At 43.0% G+C, this 24,429-nt stretch overlaps 1 protein-coding gene across 2 annotated transcripts; it reads right to left on the bottom strand.

Moving 5' to 3' along the window:
* Positions 1 to 1,080: 1,080 nt before the first annotated feature.
* MAPK14 (mitogen-activated protein kinase 14) lies at positions 1,081 to 24,372 on the bottom strand. Of its 2 annotated transcripts, none has more exons than XM_042837409.1 (12): positions 24,208 to 24,372; positions 18,921 to 19,050; positions 15,616 to 15,674; positions 15,156 to 15,267; positions 14,605 to 14,634; positions 14,082 to 14,129; positions 13,498 to 13,612; positions 12,405 to 12,476; positions 5,172 to 5,251; positions 4,558 to 4,636; positions 4,090 to 4,263; positions 1,081 to 3,434 (listed from the first exon to the last, which is right to left on the bottom strand). In XM_042837409.1, the coding sequence occupies exons 1-12, from the start codon at positions 24,321 to 24,323 to the stop codon at positions 3,367 to 3,369; spliced, it is 1,083 nt and encodes a 360-aa protein (XP_042693343.1). In that variant the 5' UTR covers positions 24,324 to 24,372; the 3' UTR covers positions 1,081 to 3,366. The 2 variants fall into 2 exon arrangements, with proteins under 2 accessions (XP_042693343.1, XP_042693342.1); XM_042837408.1 differs by lacking the exon at positions 5,172 to 5,251 and adding an exon at positions 7,239 to 7,318 and having other exon boundaries at positions 24,208 to 24,371.
* Between the last annotated feature and the right edge of the window lie 57 nt (positions 24,373 to 24,429).

The raw sequence follows: 24,429 nt of genomic DNA, 5'->3' as shown, positions 1-24,429 counted from the left end.
CTAGCAACAGCATAGTAAGGAGACAAAGCAGAATGGGCTGGGTTCTATAAATACACCAGTGAGCAAGAGGAGTTTCAGCCAGAACTGTTGGGACAGGAGCAAATGTAACTCATCTGTCACCTCATGAGCATGGAGAACTGCTGCTCAACTGCACACACACAGCTGTCAACACATGGTTCAGGAGTTCTGAGTATCTGGGGCAAAGCTGTAGTTAGATGAGTTAATTTAAGGCTTCCTATTTTCTTTAAATTGGTCTAAGTCACTTTTCCCTAATTCACTTCTCACTGAATTTAATGTCTTTTGCTAATCAACGTATATTGTAACCAAACACAACTCCGGAATTTTGAGGATTTGGGATTTTTCTCCCTCGAAGAAGTGACAAACCCCATCTAGGATTTATTTGTTTATCCTCTTTCCTCTCCATTTGCACCACAGCAAGCACCCTTTTCTTTGTGCCTCTTCAACCCAACCTCTGTGCAGCACTGCAGAGGAAAACAGAGTGCAGTAGCAGTTACCTGACTCGGATCAGCACCGACTGCGCTGCTCTATCACAGCCAGCACTGCAGCACTGAGGCTTTTGTTGGTGTGATGAACACAGCTTTATCCAATTATTCCTCTAATTGTCCTTCTGATTGAGTCATGCTGGCACACAACAGCAGTCAGAAAATCCCCACTGAGGCGAGTCACAACACTCCTGCTCCCTCTACCAACTGGATGACAGCTGAAGACAGAAACAAACCCACTCATTTCTACATGGCAGACATCTGCAACCAGTGAGAAGTCCCAGGTCCAGGCAAGTCGCAGAACTCTCATTTATTGCGTTGAATTAAAAACAAAACAACAGCTTCCCTAAGCTAAACAAAAACTACACGTACTTTCACTGTCCAGCAGTCATGCAGACTCCAGGCTAGGTCTGTACTACGGAAGCCACGTGCGGGGCCCATGGACACGAGCTCCGTGCTTGCAGTTGAGCAGCATTACCCACCCTTCCACCACACAGGATTCTGTACAATGAGGGAGGAATTCATCTCACTCCAAAACCGTTTGTTCAGGGGTTAGAAGAACCATCAGCACAGTAAATCTGAAAAATAGGTTTTATTTTTAACCAGTGGTATTGTGACATCTTATCCAGCATAACCAATTACAACACAACTCATGGATAGAAACGAAATAGCAGATCTCTTCTTTGAAGTGCATCCTCCTGTTCAGACTGCAGGCGGCCCAGCAGCACTGCGCTGCACGCAGGAGCGCCACGCGGCTCCCTCAGAGCAGGGCTGTGAATGAAACCTTCCCACTCGCACGCACGGACGCACACATACACACAGCATCTGTATTTTAAAAATCTTTAGCAGTATTTCCACATGGAATCACACTGTAGCATCTACACGTAAAATGGCTGATAAAAATAATCCTGCTGTAGGTTTACAGAGTCTATCTACATTTTTTCATTTGAATATCTGGACTGCTTGTCCAGCAGGGAGGTTTTATCTCTAGTTTGTTGGTCTGAAGAGAGCGTTATCACAGAGCACAAAGCGCCTGTTCATCTCACCCCAGACTTTGTAAAACGTTGACCTGAAGAGATCACTGGAAAGTAGCCTAGCAAGAATCAATGGCTTCATCTTTTGTGTCCCATCCCTTTGTGCCACCTCTTCAGACACATGGTAAAAATACTACAAACAGTTCCTCTCCACCCCGTAGGTAACAAGAATGCAAAATACTGCAAAAGCCCTTCTCCTCACTCACACAGCTGCTATGTCGCGTGTACAGGACGCCTGCAACAGATAAATGTCTAAAAAGTCTCCTCCCCAAATCCTACAATCAGGCTCCTGAGATCCACAGCATAGTTGTAGCACAGAAAAAAGCACAGAAAGAGCCCCTCCTGCCAGTAGCTAACTGGGCATTAAGTTCACGTAGAGTCCTGGAAAATACCAGTATTTTTGTCACGTTTGTATCCAAACATACTCCCTTCTCCCATTTCCTCAAGCAGAGCTCCACCTGCTAACAAGCAGCCAAGAAGCTCTTATCTGTGAGGGTAAAAAAGATCCTCTAGTAAATGTTAGTTTTATATTATATAAATACCTATATAGACAGCGACAGGGAGATTGTGTTTTTATGCATGCTTATTTCTTTGCTTTGGATTCCAACATCTTTAGAAAAAAAATTTCAGGAAATAAATTCTGGCACAAGATGCCACAGTTGTTTCTTCAAAGAACATTTTTCACACTTGATTTCACAAGAAGCCCTCCATCCCAATCTCTCCTCAAGCCAGATCAGAACAAAGGACAATGTGCATTTCTATGCTTTATGTTTTACCCTTTTCTCGACAGTCTCCACACTGGCAGATATTTCACGCTGAGCTGCAGCACAAGAGGAAGGATGCTGTGATTCTGTGGCACTGGCTGAGGTACTCAGTGAACAGTTCACTGATGATTTAACTGCCCCAGTGCCACCCCCACAATGTAACAACAAACACCAAGCTGCTCTACATGCGCATACAGCTATGACATGCAAGAACACCCCACCTTTTAAGGAACAAGATACGCAAACGTGGCTAGCAAGAATCTTCTCCAGCCTCCATCTCCTGGGAGCTAATGCTGACAAACTGCACAACTAGAGGAGGGAAAGAGGGAGAAAAATATGGAATACCAATCCAAGGAGAGGCTGTTGCCTCGGAAAGTTGTTTCCTGAACACACAGAGTTCATGCCTGGCTGTCTGGGAGCCTTCACCCTGAAAAACAGCAGGGCCAGACACTTCCACTCCAGACTTCCTTCCCCCTCTTTCCCCATTCATTTAAGGCACAAACATATTTACAGTTTCATACAAAATCTTTTCACGTTCCAAGAATCAGACATTTGTCAGAAAACCTGTACGTTCTCCTGTACCAGGAAGATCTGGATGCGAATCAGTCACCGTAGCATGGAAGGAGGACATCCCTCAACCCTACATTCACTCCCAAAGAAAACAGAGGGCTCTCTAAGGCTATGAACCAACTTTCCTTATTTTGAGGTTAGTTGTAGAACAACTGATAAATGGCAACAACTGTAACCAAACTTTGAATGTCACCTTCCCCTCCTCACCCCAGCAGCACAAACCAGCTGAAGCTTCCTGTGGAAGGACTAAAGAGCAGTCAGAACAGGTCTTCAGAGACTTGCTCCAGGCCGTACACAGAACACAAGAGAGCATGCAGCATGTTTACATAGACTCAGCTTTCCTCCCTCCCCCCACCCTCCCCAGTTCAACACACACAAAACCCTTCCACCAAGGAGAATATTGTTGTGGCGAGGCACTTGAATGATAGTTGGAGAGTCCCTACAAAAAGGCCTTCCCCTCACAGTGAAGTGGGACAAAGAGAAGAGAGCAGTTTCTCAGGACTCCATCTCCTCTTGGTCAAGTGGCGGTGGCACAAAGCTGATTACTTCATCGTAAGTCAGGCCTGGTGGGAAAAGTGTCAGAAACTTAAGAAACTACTAATGACATCCCTCGTGCACAAAACCTTAACAACCTCAAATAACGGATAAACCGTCTCAGAGACTAACAGGCACAATAAGATACTTCCAGAGCACTAATGTGTAAATACATTTGAAAAACATGTAAGCAACCCGTGCCACCCTATGTGCTTGCATGCATACAGTAGGAGTTACCAAGGACTATACTACTTATGTGCACAGTTGTTGACAGATTCACTCCATATACAGAATCACAGAATGGCCAGGGTTGGAAGGGACCTCAAGGATCACAAATCTCCAACCCCCTGCCACTTGCAGGGCCACCAACCTCCCCATTTCATACCAGACCAGGCTGCCCAGGGCTCCATCCAGCCTGGCCTTGAACACCTCCAGGGACAGGGCATCCACAGCCTCTCTGGGCAGCTGTTCCAGCACCTCACCACTCTCTCTGCAAAGAGCTTCCCCCTGACATCCAACCTAAATCTTCCCTCTCTCAACTTAAAACCATTTACCCTTGTCCTGCTGTTATCTACCCTTTCAAAGAGCTTTTGTGCCTGTAACTACCATGGCTTAATCAAACTGCAACTCGTGGAATGGACCGCAAAGGGATCAGGTTGGCTCTCTCCTGCTCCCCAGACTCACTTTTCCATTCCTCAATCTCAAGCTCTCTGCTTTCAAAGGACTGGTCGTAGGGGTCTGCCACTGGTTCGTCATCTGGGTCGTGATACTGAGCAAAGTAGGCGTGAGCCAACGCTTCTGCTGCAGTAATTCGTTTGTCTGTATCCAGTACCAACATCTTCTCTAGCAAGTCCACAGCTGAAAAAACACCAAGAAAAAAGAAAGAATCTTACATAGCGAGCTGTGTGACACATTCTGAAATGCAAGTTTGTAAAAGTGCAAGGTACATGAGGAAACTCTAATTTCTCTGGAGCCACCCCACTACCCACAGTCTCTTCCCTCACACCTTACAGTCCGTACATACTGTGTCAACTTTGAAAAATGTGTGCATCTCTGTTCTGAACAACTGCCGCAACTTTAGGAAAAGTCTTGGCCTGCCAACATGTGCCAAGGTCAGCTTTGGGAAGAGCCCATTTAGGAGTCAAGCCTTACCTAATGGATTGGCACCAATAAACACATTTTCAAAGTTCATTTTCGGCATGTAAGATAAAGATTGAATGTAGTTTCTCGCCTGTGGAAATAGACAGTCTGTTAAGTACAATACCACCCAGCCACCAAGACAGTACATTTCAGTCATCTTGAAGCACTGCTCATCATGGTCCGTCTCCTTGCTTTGCCTCCTCTGTACTTATTCTGATACTTGCTAAGCCCATCCGTGCTATCCCTTCCCAACTAAAGGCCACTCAGGACAGTGGAGCAAGAGCTGACGTTACTTGAGGTTCATGCAAGACTGGAAAGCAAAGAGGTGCAGAGCTGCCTGCCCTGGAGCACTGCTGAGGCTGTGTGCAGTTGGTGTCTGCTGGTAGACCATGTGTTTCACACAGTGCAAAACCAACTCACATCCAGGTTCTCCTGAATCTCAGAAGTCTGTGGTTGAGTATGCACTGTCCAATCTCAAGTCTTCACTTAGTACAAGAACGTTGCTGAAGAACAGGCAGTTAATGGCTCACCCCATGTCGCATGCGAGCCTATCATTTTCAGAGGCAGCAAACACTGCAAGTGGGGACCTGCCCTGCCAACCACCCCCTCATCTGCTCAGGGCTCACCTCGTGGCTGGGCATCCTGTTAATGAGATACGCAGGGGGCGTTCCCGTCAGACGCATGATCTGCTGAAGCTGGTTAATATCTTAAGTGCCTAGTCAAGGGCTTTGTTAGAAACAGTGCAAAAACCGTTCTGAACAGAAAACAGCTGCATACAAAGAATCTCTTCTGCAAACCACGAGGCACAAGCCAAACAGGCAGGGTCCACTAATTACTTTTTTCCCAAATACTTGTGAAAGCTTAGCAAATGCACAACTGAACACTTAAGGCAATGTAGAGTTACTGATCAGTTGGTAACAGCGTCAGTACAGAAGCATTTCTGCCTGCCATTAGCAGCACTGCACTACAAGGTTGCTTTCACATTTCCCAGCAGTTCTAAGCCACCAGAGCAGACATTTCATTTGGTTGAATATATTCCTCAGAAAACTGTCCTAGGCTGCTGCAGCTACAAAAAGCCTCAGGAAAATGAACAAAAACATAAAAATCTTATCCTATACTCTGGTTGCCATTTTTTTCTTCCTGCAGAGAAAGTATTTAAGTTCCTTGTGGTGTGTAGTGAAAGCAGCTTACAACTGACACCTCCTAAACAGCTTCAAATGCACTTTGATATGTGGGAGATGTGACAGAAGGCAATAAGCGCAAGATTAGCAAAACATTAGCATTGCATAAGACAAGAGTTAGTTGATGTCAGTGATCAGAATGGAGAAAGTAAGAGAATACTAAAGTAAAGCAGCAGAAAAATACAGAATTTGTTCCAGTGACACATTAAAGGCCTTCAAATTCTTAATAATTTTGTTATCTCTGTACAGTGGAAAAAATAGTAGAGTAGTAGAAACAGTACTCTTTTTTTTTTTTTTTTTAAAGTAAACTCATGACTTGAACCTAAGAGCAACTTTCATTGCACGGTATTAAAAGAAGACACTTCAGTCTTACACATACAAGCTAATCTTTTGCTTAACCTTGTCATCCTTTAAAGCTGCTCTCTCTCAGTAATCTGCTGTACCTAAAATACCTCGATACCAGTCAGAGTCCCCAGGGCTGGTTTGCAGGCACCCAGAGACCTGGGTTAATCATTTCTATCCTTCCAAGAGACACCCCAGTGCTTTCTTAAATTAATGTGACATTCAGTACATTTACCGACGCATTCAAACTTGCACAGAAGTGTACGTCCAAGCTAACTCACACTCAGATTTACCGTCAGTGTTATGTGAGAAGGAACATGAGATGCAGCACAGAATGATCTTGCTGCTTTCCACCACGCTGATCCCCCGTTACTCAGCAGACACAGCCGTGAGCAACTTGCTGAAGTACACTGCCAGCTGCCTGGAAACAAGTCCAGTGCCCACTATGGGCTGCCCTGTTAGTCTGCAGCGTTACACCATCCTTTGCTCTAACTTTTAGGCACATCACATTCAGAAATGCTTAACGCTAAATGTCATTTAATTCTGTCTTTGCAGAAGTTCTCAACCCAGGACTGGAATCATATAAAAATGGCAGTACAGCTGAACACAGAGGTCACCCTTCGGCAAGGAAGTTCGTGATTCTCCTGACAAAGGGACCCCACACACCCAGAAGTACCTAAAAGGCACTGCAGGTCTTGCACTACAAAACCCAAGGCAGTTGCAGCAATGTTTCAGAAATTAATCATGCTACAGAAGGCACTGTGCATGTTTAGGATAGCACACTGCTCTCATTCCATCTCCCTCACCAGAAAGATCCATGGTACACAATCTGGAGAAACAACTGAGAGAAGCCTCAAGTTCTTTGCCATGAGAAATACCTCCCCAGCAACATCTGATCGTACCATGGATCACGAAGCATAAACCCACAAACTGAAAAAAAAAGTTATGAGGCAGTAAAAAAAGAATAAGGAATGAAGAAATTATACCACAGGCAGAGTAAAGAGGAGTAAAAAGCAGATGCAAACAGCGTATGAACTCAAAGCCATCCAGAAGTAAAGAAAAACAACAGAAGAGAGATCCCAACACATACTACAGACGGACTACGGGAGGGCAAAACACAAACTTGGGACTTCCGATAGGGCAGATATTACAATCAAAGCGTCAACTCACAGACTCTGAGGAGATTTTCTTCAAAAGCTCAGGCCCTGGGGTTCCAACGAGTCTCAAAATGAGCTTCAACTGATCAATATCTAATGATGGACCATAAAGGAAAATGCTGGGACAAATCAAAATGAAAAGCGCAAAACATCAGCTTCATAATACTGAAAGTTGGTGTCTGCCAAGGCCTCAACTGAAAAGCTATTTTAAGTAAACTGTATTCATTCCTCCTGGAAAAATAAAAATAAAAACAAGTGCCCGCTTGTAACATCTCTGTCCGCATCAAAAGGGTTGAACAATTTGACTACAGATGCACTGCATGCACTGTGCTGGTCACAGCATCCCTACCCACGGCGAGGCAGACGTCAAAGCGTTCTGCCCCCGGCAGAAATCAGGTCACACACTTGCCCTTGCAGCCCCCCCAGTAGCAGCAGTCAGCACGATTAGGCCGTTAGTGACGGACAAAGTGAAGCAGAAGGCTGAAAAGGGTAGGCACTAACATTAAGAAAGCAAAGGCCTTTTGTGAACACCTTCCAAGATAATTCAGCCACTTTCTTGCTTCCTAAGTGTGTAAGTGACCGGGCTCTGCCCAGCACTGAAGCTCTGGTGCAGCACCTCAGGCCCCTCGGCTTGGTGAGGGCTCTGCAGCGCCAATGGGCAGAGGGGGCTCGGGTGTAAAGCCTCTGTGGAAAGGGCTCTTGGCTCATAACTCTGAAGGTGCCAAGAATGGTTTACCCAGAGCAGAGCCTCCAGGAGCCACGTATCATTCCGAGCTGCCCTCTTAGAAAGGCGAGAACATTCAGTACTCAGGATATGTGACAAAACATACACTTGATGAGAAAACACAAGACATACAAAATTATGTCAAATTTCAAGATAATACAGGGAAAAGATATCTTTCAAAAACTACTTAAAGGATCATCCCCTTTCTCTGAATTAACCTGCATGCAGCCCTTCAAATGCTACCTGTGATTCCAGACTGTCTGTAACATTTATGTTTGTCCTCAGAATTACATTGCTCTTTATACATCTTCAGTGGGCACAATCTACCCGCTCTAGACAGTATCTGTTCCCAGGATCAATGCCTTCCTGATGTTTTCAGATACAGTTACTACTCCTTCAAAAAGCTTTTAACTCACATACTGGAAAAGCTCTACATTTGCTTCTAAAATTGTCTGATGGTGAAGGAGTTCTACTTACATAAAAGCACCCTACCAAACCAAGGGACTGTTTTTTAGAAATGGGAGCTGGGGAAGGTTTTTGTTTGCTTGATTTTTTTAAAACAGATCAAAGTTCCTGTGATAATGGCAAACTGTACATGAAGGAAATTACCAACACTTCAACATTAGGAGATAAAGGTTTCAGCAGTCTCCAGCTAAAGTTTTACAGAACATTAAAGCCCGAAGTGTTTGGTCAGAACACCTGAACTAATTTCCCAGTTACCCAGCAGCTTGGCCAACTTTCCCCTACTCAAACACTAAAACCATAACAGTAAATCCAATGTATCTATCTGGATTTAACTCATCTGTTGAATTGTCAACTAAGTATCAACATTTAAAATGAGATCAATATAACTACTGATGCAGGAGAATGAGCAGACTATAATTAGCTCGCTCAAATTGGCTTTTCCTTAGTGCCACTTAGAACAGTCTTAATAGTTTTTACTGACTCTTGTGCAAGAAACAGTTGTGCAAGCACAGGACTACCAACACACCTCCGATGTTACATCCCATACCTTGGCTTCTATATCTGAGCTCTTTAAAATGTGTTTAATATATCAGGCATGCCAGTAGCACTGTTGCTCAGTTTGCTGTCGGCCCTTCCCAAAGGACAGCATGCTATAGGAAGATGTTGCGTATTACACTTCAGCATCTTCTCAGATAAGCAAGAAAACACAGAATGTGTAATTCACACAGCCACAGGCATGCCAAAACCAAAGCACTGCATCTAGTTGAACATCTGCCACTACAACCTGCCAAACTACAGGGCCTACAGCATTCTGGTGACCATAAGCAACTACAGACAAGAAAACAAACTTAGGAAATACAAAGCAAATTAAAAAAGCATGTGCATGGAGAAGAAAAGTAGAGCATGCAAACCCGGAATGCCATCACCACAGTACACCCACAATCTGGTAAGTCTCAGTGACTCTGAAACTTAGAAAGCCATCTTCCATCCACCATCACCAGCAGGCAGATCAAGACAAGAGCTTTTCCAGGCAAAGCCACGTCCAAAAGTTGGTGTAACTGCCAGCACAGGCAAAGCCAAGGTGCACCACAGTGCAATTTCAGACTAGTTGGTTATGATGGAGCTCCTACACTACTGAACAAATCTGCATATATATTTATATTCTTCAGAGTTAGCTTAAAAGGAATACAGTCAACTTAAAACAGAAACATGAAGTTGGCTAAGCTGGTACAGAATGTTTTTTTATTTGTGCATTATCATTTTAACACAAGTTGAATTGTCGAGGTCCACTTGCATATTTACCTGTATGAACTATTTGTATCACAAGAGCTGTAAAAAGAAGTAATCAGGAACATATATTTTTAATGACAGATACATTTGTAACAGAAAGGAAGCCTCCAGCTGTGCTAGGCATTAAAATCCCCAGGGACTGACTCTTGTTACCTGTTTTTTGCCACTCATCTTCCCTCAGCCCTGCTCCCCACCCGCACCTCCTTGCTGAGATGTTACCAATATGAGAAATTTATCTTTCACACAAATGTTTCCATTCACAGACCACAGAAGGAAGGACACAGTTTACATTCAAGGTTAAGTTAGAAATACCGTAACAATTTTGCAAAGTTCAGCCTCTATTGACAGCAGAGTTACTTTGTAAGCGCATCTAAAACATTGCTTTAAGTTGAGGACAGCCACATTCAGAAACTCTACAGACAAATCTTTCAAACTGAACTTGGCATTAGCTCGTCAGAGGTATAACCATCACACACAAGTTGAAGATCATTTCTGAATACATCTTTTTACTTACCAGAGAAAGCAAACCCGTTACAAGCACTGGGTGCTTCTCCAGGCCTTGCAAAAACACCCAAGGGACTGTAAGTAACGTCACATCACCTCTGCCCCATCCTTGGTGAGATGGGACCGCATCTCAAACACAGAGCTGCTCAAACAGGAAGAGGGCTGTCCTGACATGCTGAAGACACCATCCATTCAGCCTGTTTTCTCTTTCATTTTGGAAATGTGAGGCTATATAGATTAGAAAATCACCACCATGGGACCAAAAAGCAACCAGAATGTCAGTTTTCAGTCACTTCTGATTGGTTTCAGACATTAGAGCTGCAGAGAAAGCTGAAAGCTCGTTGCCTTCCCAGACCTTCTAAGTGTTGCACGCACAAACAACTCCACTGACATTCTAACCTCAGGAGCAAACAGCATGCACGCTACTTGAAGTGGGGAACCGTTATGCAAACTCTAAGAACTACAGTACTACAAAATTTTACTAACAGTGGAAAAGGATTGAGCTGTTTTTTCTTATACCAAACCAATTCAGAACAGGAAAAGCATTTAAATAAAAAATGTTACCACAATTTAGGAAAGAAGTTCAGTGTTCAATGTAAAGAATTGTAAGCACACATCCTCAGGGAGCCAGGAATCAGCCAACTATTCTAATCTGACAAAGCAAGTCATTTAGAACTTATTTTCCTTTATTTTGCACTGTGAGTATTATTGCCTATTCCAGCTGGAGAACAGAACAGCTACGTGCCAAGCCTGAGAATTTTCCTCGATTCATCAAGAACACGCTGTGAAGCATTTCTTACATGTTACAAATCCTACCAGGAAATGGCTTACTTGCAAGTAGCAATATTTTTTAAATTTAAAGTGCACTGTTATGGGGTGCAATGGTATCAGCAGCTGAAAGGCCTTGGCTGGTACAGCAATTTTTGATTATTTTTCTTCTTGAAGAAAACCTGCTTATACCAAATTACAAATGCTAAGTCAGCTGGTAGAAATAAGGCAACTCACTCTGTGCTATTTCGCCACTTCCATGCTAGCTCTGCTTCTATTCTCAACAACACAGCCAAGATAACTAAACAGGGGAGTACAGAGAGTTCAACAAATTTAGGAAGAGATAAGAAGATGGGCATAAAAAGAGAAGAACGATGAAGCCAGAGCACACTGAAAAGGGAAATGTTAAAACGTTAAAGACTTTTAAAGCTGGAATGAGAGCTGCTCCCTTTTCCACAGTCTTGGAACCTGAATGCTTTCTAGAAGTGACACAGTACACAGAAGGCCAGCACTTCCAACACCAGTTTTCTTTTAATCCGATCTATTTCAATTCAGAAATAATAATTTTAATAATTTCTGCTATTTATAAACTATCTGTAGTTAAAAGAATTAAGTTCAATAAGGGGTGGGAAATAGCACTGCCTTTCACAAAGGAACTCCACCTTTTAGGCAGTGAAAAATCCCGACAGAAGTTAGTTAACTCTGTAAGTTTGTTCTTAGTAGAACAAGTCTCAGTTCTGATCTCCTGTGGAATGAAGTGACTGGCCCCAGAAACGCGCCAGTGTCCCACCAAGCTCCCTTCAATGCCATAAAAAAAAATGATTTTGAGAAGATTTTTTCCATGCTTGTGTTCTCAAGCCGTACAAGCATGTAATCAAAGAAAGCTACAGTCTGTTTACATGCACAGCAGTAGAACCTAAATGTTTCAGAGTGACTTGGGATAAGGTCCCTGGCACTAAAGTCTGCAAATTTGCTGCTTTCATAGCATAGCAGCAAGATACAGAAGAGAGGCCAGAAGGGGCGCTTCACATTTCCTACAAACATGAAGCATGAGAGGATTCACAGCAAACACACCACTCCGAGCAATTATTTTCCTACAAACTCAAAAGAGATGGATTTGAATGAATTTTAAAACATTTAAAAGAAATTCATTCCCAGAAATGATCTACTCTAGTGATGCTAACAGACAATAAACCGTAACAGGTTTGCCTCTCGCACATTGCGGTGATTCCACGTGAAGCAAAATTGAGAACTCCATCACACTGTGAGTAAAAGAAGCCATCAGGTAGTTAAAAATAAATAAATTTTAAAAAGCACAACCACAACAAAAAACAACCAAACACCACAAAACTTGTTTCCTTGTGAAGTATGACGAAGAGAAAACCTCTGACTTCCATTTCAGGAAAATATGTCACTTGTAAAGGATACGGTCTGTACCAGGGAACAACGTTCTTCCAGTCAACAGTTCAGCCATAATGCATCCCACTGACCAAATATCAACTGAACAAAATAAAAAAAAAATCATAAGGCAGAAAAATAAAGCCTCAATAGAATCACCCTACCCAACAATTGCAACCAACTTTACGCTTCAATAATCTCACAGTGTTGAAACAATCTGAGACTGCAAGGAAACTGACACTGCTCAATAACCACTCTGTGTAACATTTCCCCAATAACGCAATACTGACAAGATCAGGCAACTTTTCCTCCCAGAAAGTAATGTGCATTGGACACCAAAGAGCTACAGAGGCACCTACTGAATCGAGGAAGAAATTTGTTAATGGCAGCTCTGAGGAACAAATCTGGTCTTACATAAATTCTGCCTGAACAACCACCAACTACTACACTACAGACAAGACAGGTCCACACACACATAGAAGGAAAAGAGAAAAGACAACATCAGTAAGGTGTGAAATCAGAACAGCACGTTATTTGTATGGACTCGTATGCATTCACGCACTAGAAAAAATTTGCCTTTTTTTTTTTCCCCTCCTTTCTGTGCTTGATCTGAAAGCATTCTAGAGAAGAAAGGCGCATTGCTGGGAAGCCATTCAAACTGGAAGAGGACATAATTAGAAAGAAATGGATAAGAAGAAAGGAAGAAATACTTCTATGCATTTTTAGCATTTCTTCATCCCATAACCACAGGCATTTTTTAGATGCATTTCCAGCAGCTTCCTAGAAAGGCACCTTCTTCTCACCTAAATACATTCTATTCGCTTACTTTAGAAGTTGCTGTGCTAGGAAAAGGGATAAGTAGTGACAAGATTTTGCTGACTGCAGTTCCAAAGGTTCAAGTTTAAGGAAGCGTTGCAAATGCTGCCATAATGATTCATACCTCAGATACGCGATTGCGGTTTTAACACTAATTCTATATCTTACTTCTTTTGATCACCCTCACTGAAGTGTAATTAGTGCAACTGTCAATTTACAATCAAGTGGAATAGAACATGAACCTTCCCTGCACCTCCCCACAAGGATCTCAGGAACCCAGAAGCCTTTTATTAGTAAAATGCATTACCTGTCTGGTTGTAATGCATCCAGTTCAGCATGATCTCAGGAGCCCTGTACCACCGGGTAGCCACGTACCCCGTCATCTCATCATCTGTGTGTCGAGCCAAGCCAAAATCCAGGATCTACAGAGTTAAAAAAACAACAAAAAGAGACATCCACCTATTACTGCAGTGGTACCACATCTGGCTGTTTACTCGTACTAGCTTCCAAGTCTTGGACTGAGTGGAGGACAGATGGTGCAACTGCAACAAAACTAAACTTCATGACTTGTTACAAGGCCAGAACAGCACAGCTCTCCACCAGAATCACACACAGATACCTTGTCTCTGAAAATAGCCAAGTCCAAAGCACATCTATAAACTACTCTTTTTTCCAGGATGATTTAAAAAAAAAAAAAATAACAAAAAAACATACAACCATGTGAACACACAGAGGAGAAAAACGAATTCTCTATAAGCATCTTCACAACCTTTTATGTCTGAGAAGGACACAACTAGCTTGGTCCACAGAAGTATTTCCATGAAAAATCACTTTGACCCTTTCATTCACTCAGATCATGATCAAACTAGTCATATGTCATGACTGTATTACCTTTAGCTCGCAGTCTTCATTTACAGCTAAGTTACTAGGTTTTAAATCCTAAAAACAAAAACAAAAAAAAAACAACAGTATCAGCATTAATGGCAGTATGTAAGTTGTTGCAAACATCTAAAGTAAATAAAAATGTAAATTCAGGTTGAAAAATCAACTCTCTACATGGCTTTCAACATCAACTCCCCACATTCAGAAAAATAATTTTATCCCAGAACCAGCTCTATCTTTTGCTGTCTGCAGAGGTGTCAGAGACAAGCAAAAATGCATGTTTAGGTATCTACAGCACTCAGTGTAGCAGTATAATATTTAACAAACAGAGAACCTATTTCAGAAACAAACCAAACAGAGGTAGGAACAGAAATTAAGGATGAGGAGAACCATTACTAACCTCCACTGTTCCACTGAAATAATTCTCAGAAAATCTCTTCTTGATTCAATAGAGGCTACATTGTAAGATTCTCATTACAATTTTAAAAGACATTTGTTCAGTATAGGAAGTAATCTTAGAGTAAATACTTACTCTGTGTATTATGTCAGCTGAATGGATGTACTGTAGGGCAAAACAACAAGGATTACATGACAGCTCAAACAGCCTTCTTCTTATTTCCTCACTAAACAACACTGTCCCACCCCACCCAACACACAAAATAAGCTACAGCTTGTTTGCAGGAGGAACCAAGTACAGCATCTACAGAGTTTGCAAGTACATCAGTGTTTCACTTTCAGTCTCTCCTTAGGAATATCCAGGAGCACTACTGCCAGGAGTGGAACAAAGTAAGAAAACCAAACTGAAGACACAGACGTGGATGATTAAAGGACAGCACACATCATATTTTCCAGACTTTGTCCACAGGAACACATGTAGGCATCTTCTGAAATCATACATAGCTTTACTGATACAAAGCCCCAAAGAGGTATGAAAGGAGAAAACAACAACAGGCTATCCTACAATACTTAGGAGCAGAGGCCCCTCTATGTGTTCATATGAAATTCTAAGGATATGACATTCATCAACAATCTCTGCTTCCCGCTGAGCAGCTATCACCATTCAGGCAGGACGGAAGGAGGTACCTTCAGCCCCCGAAGAATCTGGTATATGAGGAACTGCACGTGGTCATCTGTGAGTTTCTGGCATTTCACAATGTTGTTTAGATCTGCTCCCATGAGGTGTGTCACCAAGTACCTACCAACAAAAGGAAACACAGGCGATGAAGCAATCCCTTCAGCGTGATTAGGATAAGAACTCCTTACAAAGCTCCAGCAGCACGGCAGCCTCCTCGGCATTTTACCGAATAAAATATAGTTCATAGCTCATTAAATAATGCAGCAGATCAGTGTGCTGATTCCTGCAGCACTGGCCAACAAAATACACGAGAACAAGCTGAAAGAGTCCATTAGAATACGGTTGCATTTCACAGCTGATTCAAAATAATGGCAGACAAATTAAGGCAGCAAAATTCCTACAATAACCTGGGAGAGGGTGGGAAGATACAAAAGATGTTTTGTTGCAACTTTCAGAGAAGTTACCTACACATCATTGAATTCTTCTAGCGATTTGGCAGGGGTGAACACATCCAGCAAGCCAATCACCTGGAAAGGCAAAGTGAAAAAGCCATGAAATACATTGATCACGTAAATGATAGAGTTAATAAGGTCCTCTGTGGAACAGATAGACTTTCATTTCCAACTACATGAACCATTTGGATGCAAGCAAATCAGTATTCATACAAGGTCAGAAACAAGCATTCTAATGTTAAGTAAAAAAAAAATTACAGCCAAAATATAACAGCTGTCTTTCAAACCAATCATCCACTTAAAACATCAAGCAGGAGCCACAGCAAGCCAAGTCAATAAAAGGCAAGTGTCAGTACTGGTTAAAAATACCTTCTTTAAACCCAGCTAAAGTTTGGTGGGGAAATAAACGGATGAGCAAACACCAGGCAGAGATCAGTTTGCTTCCTGCTTGGTTCTTAGTTATGCTGTTGACTACACGTCAAATCAGAAGCAGGTGCCTTTTTTTCACTTGCACTGAGCAGAGGAAGAAAAACAGCAAGGATCTCTAATGCAAGCAACAAATAATAAATGTCTACACTGGAAAATAAGTAGAAGTGAAATAAGTCAGAAAAACATCTCAGTGCAGTACAGACCCAAATTTCACCAAGAGCTGACAGCTTCACACTGCCATTTATATCTGCTGCCCTGAGAGTCTCCACTCCACCCCTCATTTTCAAGCTACACTGTTTGAGCAACGGAGACCAAAAGGCAACGAATGTGTTACCTCATGGAAATGCATGATTATACCTTGTTACCCTGTAACTACCTTCTAGGTCATTTACATTTCATTTTGAAAATCCATCTGGTCCATAATTGTTGAAACTTTCACTGAGATTTGCTTTTAAAGTTATTATCATTCTCTTAACAGCATAGCATAACTTAGGAATATGAAATAAAGGTACAGGCTTCTTCCTCCTATTTTAAGCTTGCATCTCACCTGCCTTGGATTCGTACACACTGCACGCATTTCAGTAACCTCAGCAATGGTTCGAGTGTGCATGTTAAACCAAGAGCTGGATGCCAAGGTTCCCTTTCAGCACAATTTTATCCCATCATTTGCAATTGTCAAGGATGACAGAATCAACCTCTTACCATTAACATGCATGCTGCAAAACAACTCTTACGCTTTCTTTGTCCCGTGGACTCCTCCATACCAACGTTTGCAGAAAATATACAACACTGTCCTCCCAGTTTAGCAGGAAAAAGCCAAAAACTGACTTTGTTACCAAGATTTCCATTTCCTCTCTTACCATTTTCATCTCGCTACAGTGTAAAGCACACTACTGAGCTATCCATATCTTTCTCACTGACAAGTTTCACAAACAAATACATTTACTCTGTAGCACATCACTGACACAGTTCTAATGAAGCTGGTCACCCACGGACTGAATTTCTGCCTTGAATTTTAGATTGTTAATTTCTTCATATGACACCAAACCAAAGTTCACTCTCACATCTGTTCAGTAATCTGCTTTATGCAAGCTAATGAGGCCTTCTGGAGCTTGAAAGTATAACACAGCCATGCCTGACTGCTCCACAGGACGATTTATTTGCTCAAGATCAACACAATCAGCCTACATACAGGAGAGAAAACCAGCCTTGCTCAAGATCCTTAAAATGCCATACCTACCAGATTTACTGAAGTGTTCTGAGTCACGCAAAGCAGTGTATTCTACTTCCAAACTGAGATCTGAATAGTCAGCTCACTTGAACTAACCAGCCTGCCTGACCTGGCTCTGAGCATGTCTGCATCTGCAGGATTTTCATACCACAACCCAGAGTGTATAACCAATGGATATCAAGATGTTACAACCACAAAATAAACAAGAGAGGTAGGCAAAGTGGACTATGATAACAAGAGAGAATAAATGGAAGGCTTACCTTTATGCTGGGCTCACCACAAAACACCAGAAGGAGGGATCTCCAGACGAGACCCTTCCCCACTGGCAGCCAGCTCTTCAATAGGTCTAGGAGGGGTGCAGCCAGGCTCCACCCCTTCCGGCAGCACAGCTGAATTGCCTTCAGCTGTGCTCCTCTGGCTGACTCATGGCTCACCTCAGGTGATCAATCAGAGGTTCAGGCCGTGACTCAGCAGTTCCCATACACCAGAGAAACTTCCCACGGCATGATGAACCAATCATAAACACTTCTATATACGAATAATTCAAACATCATCATCTTATCTCTTACTCTCAAAGCTAATATGCAATTTGCAACACTAATCAAAAATATTATTGAACACCAGACACAGAACTGCTGTAGCACCAGGCTAGTCCCCACTGTGTAATTATAGAATCATAGAAATCTAACCTAATTAGCTTGGACAAAACGGATTGATGCGCTGATGTAGAAATGCATCCAAACACATTCTCCAAACAATTCTAGAGGAAAGCTTTGAATATATTCCAGGTATGAGAAAAGGTACAGAAAAAAAAAACTTTGGGGGATGGATATTAAGCAGGATCGATTGCTACCTCTGTTACCAAGATAACAACATCGCATAGAGGCACTGAGGAAGCACTGCTGAGTGCAGTGTGTGCGCACCAAAAGGCCCCATCAGCCACACCGACAACGCAAACAAGATTCAAGGGACACCATCTGCTCGCTGCGGCAGTAAGAAGCCACAGCACACAACCACCACAGCCACAAAAGAAGTTCTCATCCAACCATCCAGGGAGAATCCTCCATCAAAACTGGACTTGCTTGCTGTGTTAGAAACACTAAGCTTGCTCAGTCCACTTCCAAAACAGTGTTTTCCTTCTGCTACATTGGAGTTCACTTGTACAAAAATTAAGAGCCTTCCTTCCCTCTTGACGTTAACAGCTCTACAGAAGGCTAGAGAATTTTTGCTCAATTGCAGGCAATATTTGCTCTAACAGCACACAGTATTAGTATGCCAGTGTCTTAATGCCACAAACACAGAGAATTGCTCAACTAGTTTCTATAGCAAATGGAAGTTAAACAGAAAAAATGATTAGACAGCATATAGCATAGCTTAGCATAACCATTCATGGTCTGCTTTGTTGGTGAAATGATAGCTTGCAAGAACAGACGTCTGATATCTTCCCCTCCCCTTTTTTGTCCCTGTTTATCTACAGGAATCTGGTGAACAAGTGCTCCAACTCTTTCTGACATGATGACATGCAAGAAAAAAAACCCTTCAACCATGATTCACTGGACTACTGCAAGCTGAGTATTTACTATCTGAAAAACCTGTGCAATCAGCCTTGAATGCAGTCGTGCTGGATAGCCCAACTTCTCATATCATCTCCTCCAACTTACATTTTCGTGTTTCATATGCTTCAGTAGCCGCAGCTCTCGGTAGGTCCTTTTGGCATGGATGATAGACTGAAATGGCCGGGACAGCTTCTTTACAGCCACTCGCAACCCAGTTTTTGTGTCAAAGGCAGAACTACAACAAAGAGTAATCAAACTGTCAAAACAAATCACTTATAAATACCCTCAAATCCATTTAGCAACTCCAGATAGCAACTGTGCAGGGATTGAGTCGCGTGGCCAATTCAATTTCTCCCTCTCTCCACCACCAATAGTGTCCAGGCATCCTGGTCTGCAACCTGACTGCAAATTCACACACATTGATACACATGTTGGGTCGTACTGAAAGCATTTCTAAGATGAATTTAGTTCACTTACTACAGGGAAGATAGTACCTTTAAAAAGCAATTTTGCAGGAAAAAAAAGAAAGAAATGTTTATGACTCTTCTGCCTACAGCATAGTTATGATTTCAAATGTCAACAGGGCAACAAAACTCTAGAGAGAGGAAGAATACTTATAAACACTATCCATATCCTTATGCCTATTCTCATAAAGAACATTTCATAACAAAATAATTTGCTGTGCTGAAGATACCATCTTTTAAGGTTTTAAGTCCGTACAAAAATCGCTGCTAGGAGAAATCACCAGTGATGCTCATTCATCTCAAACAAACCTCACAGGTATATTGCATCCAATCCTAAGCGCTTGCTACAAAAAAAAAGTACGTGCATAAGTGAAACTTCACTGTACATTACTAAAATTAGCAGAAACATTAAAACAATATTCCTTATAATGCATAAAAACTAATGCCAGTTGTGTGATAACTTGTTGTGTGCGCACATAACAGACACTTTGTACTGCAGTGTCATTCCTTGAAGCTCTTCCATAATCTCCTCACTGACAAAATTCAGAAGGAAAAGCCCAGTACTCGTGAAACAACAAAAGCTTTCAGCACCGGAAGAAAGGTGTGACCAGCCTGATACGCTGCACAGAACCTTCCAGAGCTCAGAGCTGCATATTTAGAGACCTAAGGAAAAGCAGGCACTCAGATAGCAATCAAATCACTCTTCTTCTTGTCTTCAATGCCATTATCTAAAACTAGTTTTGGCTTGTCAAAAAGGAAGGAGGAACAGAAACAGGATGTGAAATTGAGGTTATACTGATACAAGATTACAAACATGGGGAAAGGGTGGAAGTGAAAAACTCGGAGAAGGACATTTGTTAAGTCTCCTTCTGCAGTCCAACACAGGGCACTAATGAGCGAGGATGTGCCGGCCTTCAATCAGCACGGAGGGGCAAGGAAAGGTTACATTTACAATCACAAAGCAAGAAGCGATTGAGCTAACAGGACCAAAGCCAAATACAAAAGTAACTCTAGAACAAACTCACAATTGCACAGACCAAAAAAAAAAAAAAAGCTAACTGAAATTAATATGAATTCACTTGCAGAAAGATGACTTATCTCAAAGTTGCAGTTTCAAGGAACTTCTTGTATTATGATTGCAAGAACTAAAGCTAGAAAATAAAATAACGGACTTGCTTCTACCAACAGCAGTTCTTCCCTGAGGTCCTGCAAAGGAATGGGAAAACCTCCACACGTGACAGAAAAGGGCATCTCCTTCTGTATAAGGGATATCCGTACACACAGCACAAGGAACTTTCTGGAAGGATATGAAAATATAGCTAGAAGGAAGATCACAGGAGCACCAAATTGCCCTGGCTGAATTACTGGAGCTACTCCATACCGCCCACAAGAATGCCCATTAGTAATCACCTCACCCAGCCTGCACGTATGGAAAATGCGATTCAGTGTTCATCTTCTAATCTTGCTTTCCAATGATCTACATTAAGTTTTCACATATCTCTACAAAATGGATATTTCAGATCCAGCAGCTCAGGAATACAGAATACTTTTTAAAAATAAAGTTCCATGTTCCGCTTTGCAATACGCAGTCACACCTAATTCAGACTAACTGGACGACAATACTTGAGGTGTTTTCTGGGACTTAGCACAAAAGTAAGCTCAGCCATTTTCATTCAGTACAGGCTGTTGTGATTAGTCATGAATTTCAACCAGCTGCCAAGTATCTCAGGTGTTTCAGATGCTCCTTCCATAAATCTCCCTGCAGGAAACACATGCTCACCCTTATTTCATTTCTTAACACACCAACTTTCCAGCATCCTTCCCTTCCTGAGCCCTGCTTCCTGCTTTTCTGTGCACGCCCACTGCTGGCCAACCTTCCTTCCTCTCCCATGTTCTGACACCTGTGTGGCTGCTCCGTCCCACTCACAGTGCTGCAACTCGTTTGTTCCCCGCACACCTGGTTGGAGAAGCTGGTCCCATCCTGTGTACAGAGGCATTGCACATCTTGATAAGGGATTACTAAGCCTAAAGACACACTGCACAAAAAAACGTACACAGAGGAACTGCTGCTAAATAAGTGATATTTAGGGTTATTTCATTTCCTCAGTGATGGTTCAATGTCTTAAACCCACTGCATTTTTCTGCTAGTTTATAAATATGGGGATCATCTCAGTACCTTCGTCACTCCCAGGACATTCAGTCAGTGTTGGTACAACTATGGAGGAGAGGAGCAGACCTCTCAGTTGTGTAACAGCTCTGTAGCCTGACAGCCTGCAAACAGGAGAAGCTGAAGGACCCTTACGCAAGATTCTGAGCAAGAGTAAGACTTAGCAGTTTACTTTCCAAAGGAAAGAACAGAGACTGCAAAGCAATTAAAGCAAAAACACTGTTGTACAGCAATAGCTGTAGGAGAAAAAAACAAAAATCAATAAAATAAGCTGCAAGGAGCACACCAAATTTGCCTTCACATTTTATAAGCTGATGGCAACAAGCTTCAGAGCACCTCTTTGCTTACAAGGGGCTGAACTAACACTGCCTGCAGACACCAACAGCAGCCATTCTCCTGCTGAACCACAGCTCACCGCACACCCATCCCAGGCGGCCCAGCAGCTCCCATGCAAGATGCTGCATCGACCTCTCCCTTATATGAAGTATGCAAGACTGATATTTCAGTAACCCACACATGTTTTAGTGCAGACATTGTTACTGATTTTGACAGAATCCTTGTAATGCAGAAGACTTGCATGAATATACAAAACTCCGGCAAGAACGAATTGAAATATCACTTCAGACAACAGATGTCACCACAATTGTTAACATGGCTTAGTGATGAACGATCTATCGGTACATACTGACGTTTCTCAAAGTTTTGGCACCGAAGCCCTACCTCAACCCCACATATTTTCAGTTTTTAAATACAGGCCCTGAAAAATACCCGAGCTGGCTGTTTAAATATCCTTCTTCCAGCACTCCAGAAGACACGAGAACTTTCACTCTAAGGACTTCCTCACTAAGGACACATGCTTTGGCTGCCGGCACAGAAAACCATTCTCCATCCACTGACTGCAAAAAATAAAGTCAGGATTTTCTATCATGGTGTTCCAAGTTAGTTAGACGTTTAAAGGAGCCTGCAGCAGACACTGCACAGTCTAATTGATTCATTTGCAGGCTTAATTCTTTTACTATTTTTTCCTCCACTTTCTAGAAACTCCTCCTTTTTAAATCTCTCATCCTGACAACTAAATAAAGTACCTCATTATATTCTAACCTAACAGTGCTGCAGACAGACACCGGAGTGCATTTAAGCATTCCATTGAAGGCTGGTTTAAGCCCCACGGTTTGCTATCCCAAAACAGAGGGCTCTCCAAATTCAAGCCTGAAAGGTACATTTTCCCAGAACAGGATAAGGAACAGGGAAGAAACTCTAGAGGAACAGATTGGAACCAGCCATTCTAGGAACGTCATCAACACTGCATCACCGTTTGGAGCTTTACATTACAAAGTTAATTATATACGCACAGGTAATTCTTTTCTCTACAACTTGTCTAGCTGAAACACATTTTTGGTAGAACACAAAGAAAATCGTGAAAAAGACTGTGCTAAGATCCATGTGCAACACATCTGAAACTGCTTCAATCCAGGCCAAACACAGTTGCACAATCTTTGAAAGTTCGGAGGCAGCACGACAGGAAATTCGTGATGCCAACTCTTCAGTAATTGGTTGTGAAAACAAACATTGGAAGCATTACGTACACAACAGACCACGGGGAGGGGAAGAACAGAAGAGGAAAGGGCTGCATGCACCATGAAGGGCCGGCCTGAATGCAGCAGACATGGAGCAAATCTACTTCCTATTGCACCGAAGGAGTTACGTAACCACAGCAGCTAAAGGAGTATTTATCAGCTGGGGCACTGAGCCCTTCTTTCACCAGAAAGAAATCCTTCAATTACTAAAAAATAAATAAATCAGAACATACATTGGTCGCCCTTGGCACTGTAATCGGTTAGGCTCTGTCTTCTACGACATACAAGCATTTACATAGTTGGGACACTAGAGTTTTAAGAAACGTGTATTATTTCAGCAGAGCTTCCCGAGAGCAGAAGAGAACTTTTTTAAAACTGCATCGCATGCAAAGCAACTCCTTTTTCTACTGACAGAGGTCAGCATGCATTACTCCTTAAAATACAGATGACAGTCATGATACAAATTTGTATGTTACGTTAATGAAAGAAATAGGCACGCCTGCTCCAAGACAGCAGCAGCACAGACGTACAGTCATTGCACACCCGTGTGAGAACTTCGATCGCACTGACAGCAAAAACCAGAACGGTCATCAGCCTGCGCTGCTTTGTTCACCTCTGCTATGCGACCGCTTGAGTCAGAACGTCAACGCGATCCGGACACAACCTCGTCTTTAAGATTAAACGATGTCAGTAGCCCATCTGATCTGCATTTCACGATCCAATATATTTTGCAGAACGTTGCTATGAGGCAAGCGTTAAAAACCGAGTCCAACTCCGAGCTCTCCTTATTCCTGCACGCCTACCCCAGACTTTGCTCCTGCAGGCAGTGCACCAGAGACGCGCTGCCACTGCTAAAATGGTTTTTGCAGCGCCTGCCAGGGGACGCGGCAGCTCTCTGCCTCTCTGCGAGGACCGTCCTCGGGTCCAGAAGGAAACCGGGACAGCAGCAGAGCTGTGCGGAGCTCGGGGCCTTGCCAGCCCGCATCCTCTCCACCCCCACCACCCAACTGCGAGAAGGTACTGCGAAATATGCCCAAATGAGATCACGCTGGGGGCTGGGACGCGATTATCTTCCCCTGTAAAAATGTCCCGGTGCCACCTGTCGTGCGCTGCAACTCCCGGCGCTGTGGGGAGCGGCGCGGAGCGGCGCCCAGGGCAGAACCCGGCCCGGAGCCGCCACTCACCAGACGGAGCCGTAGGCCCCGGACCCGACCGGGGAGAGGTTTTGGTAGCGCTCGGGCACCTCCCACACCGTCTTGTTGAGCTCCTGGCGGTAAAACTTGGGCCGCTCCTGAGACATCTCGGCTGCGGAGCCCACCCCGCCCGGCCCGGCGGGAGGGGGCGGCTGTGCCCGCGGCTGCGGCAGCGCCTCCAGCAGCAGCGCAGCGTCCGCCTGCCTGCCTGCC

Source organism: Centrocercus urophasianus, unplaced genomic scaffold (assembly GCF_019232065.1).
Source record: "Centrocercus urophasianus isolate 14NV4802_14NV808 unplaced genomic scaffold, USGS_Curo_1.0 seq_70, whole genome shotgun sequence".
Lineage (NCBI taxonomy): Eukaryota > Metazoa > Chordata > Aves > Galliformes > Phasianidae > Centrocercus > Centrocercus urophasianus.
Note: the sequence above shows the minus strand (reverse complement) of the source record. Positions and strands in the feature narration are given on the sequence as shown.

Excerpts from the sequence above, each read along its gene's own strand:
- MAPK14 (XM_042837409.1), bottom strand. The coding sequence starts at position 24,323 with ATGTCTCAGGAGCGGCCCAAGTTTTACCGCCAGGAGCTCAACAAGACG. Across the intron at positions 15,675-18,920 it reads AGCATATGAAACACGAAAAT|GTGATTGGCTTGCTGGATGT; the intron begins GTAAGTTGGAGG and ends TTGCCTTTCCAG. Across the intron at positions 4,637-5,171 it reads ACAGGATGCCCAGCCACGAG|GCGAGAAACTACATTCAATC; the intron begins GTGAGCCCTGAG and ends CTATTTCCACAG.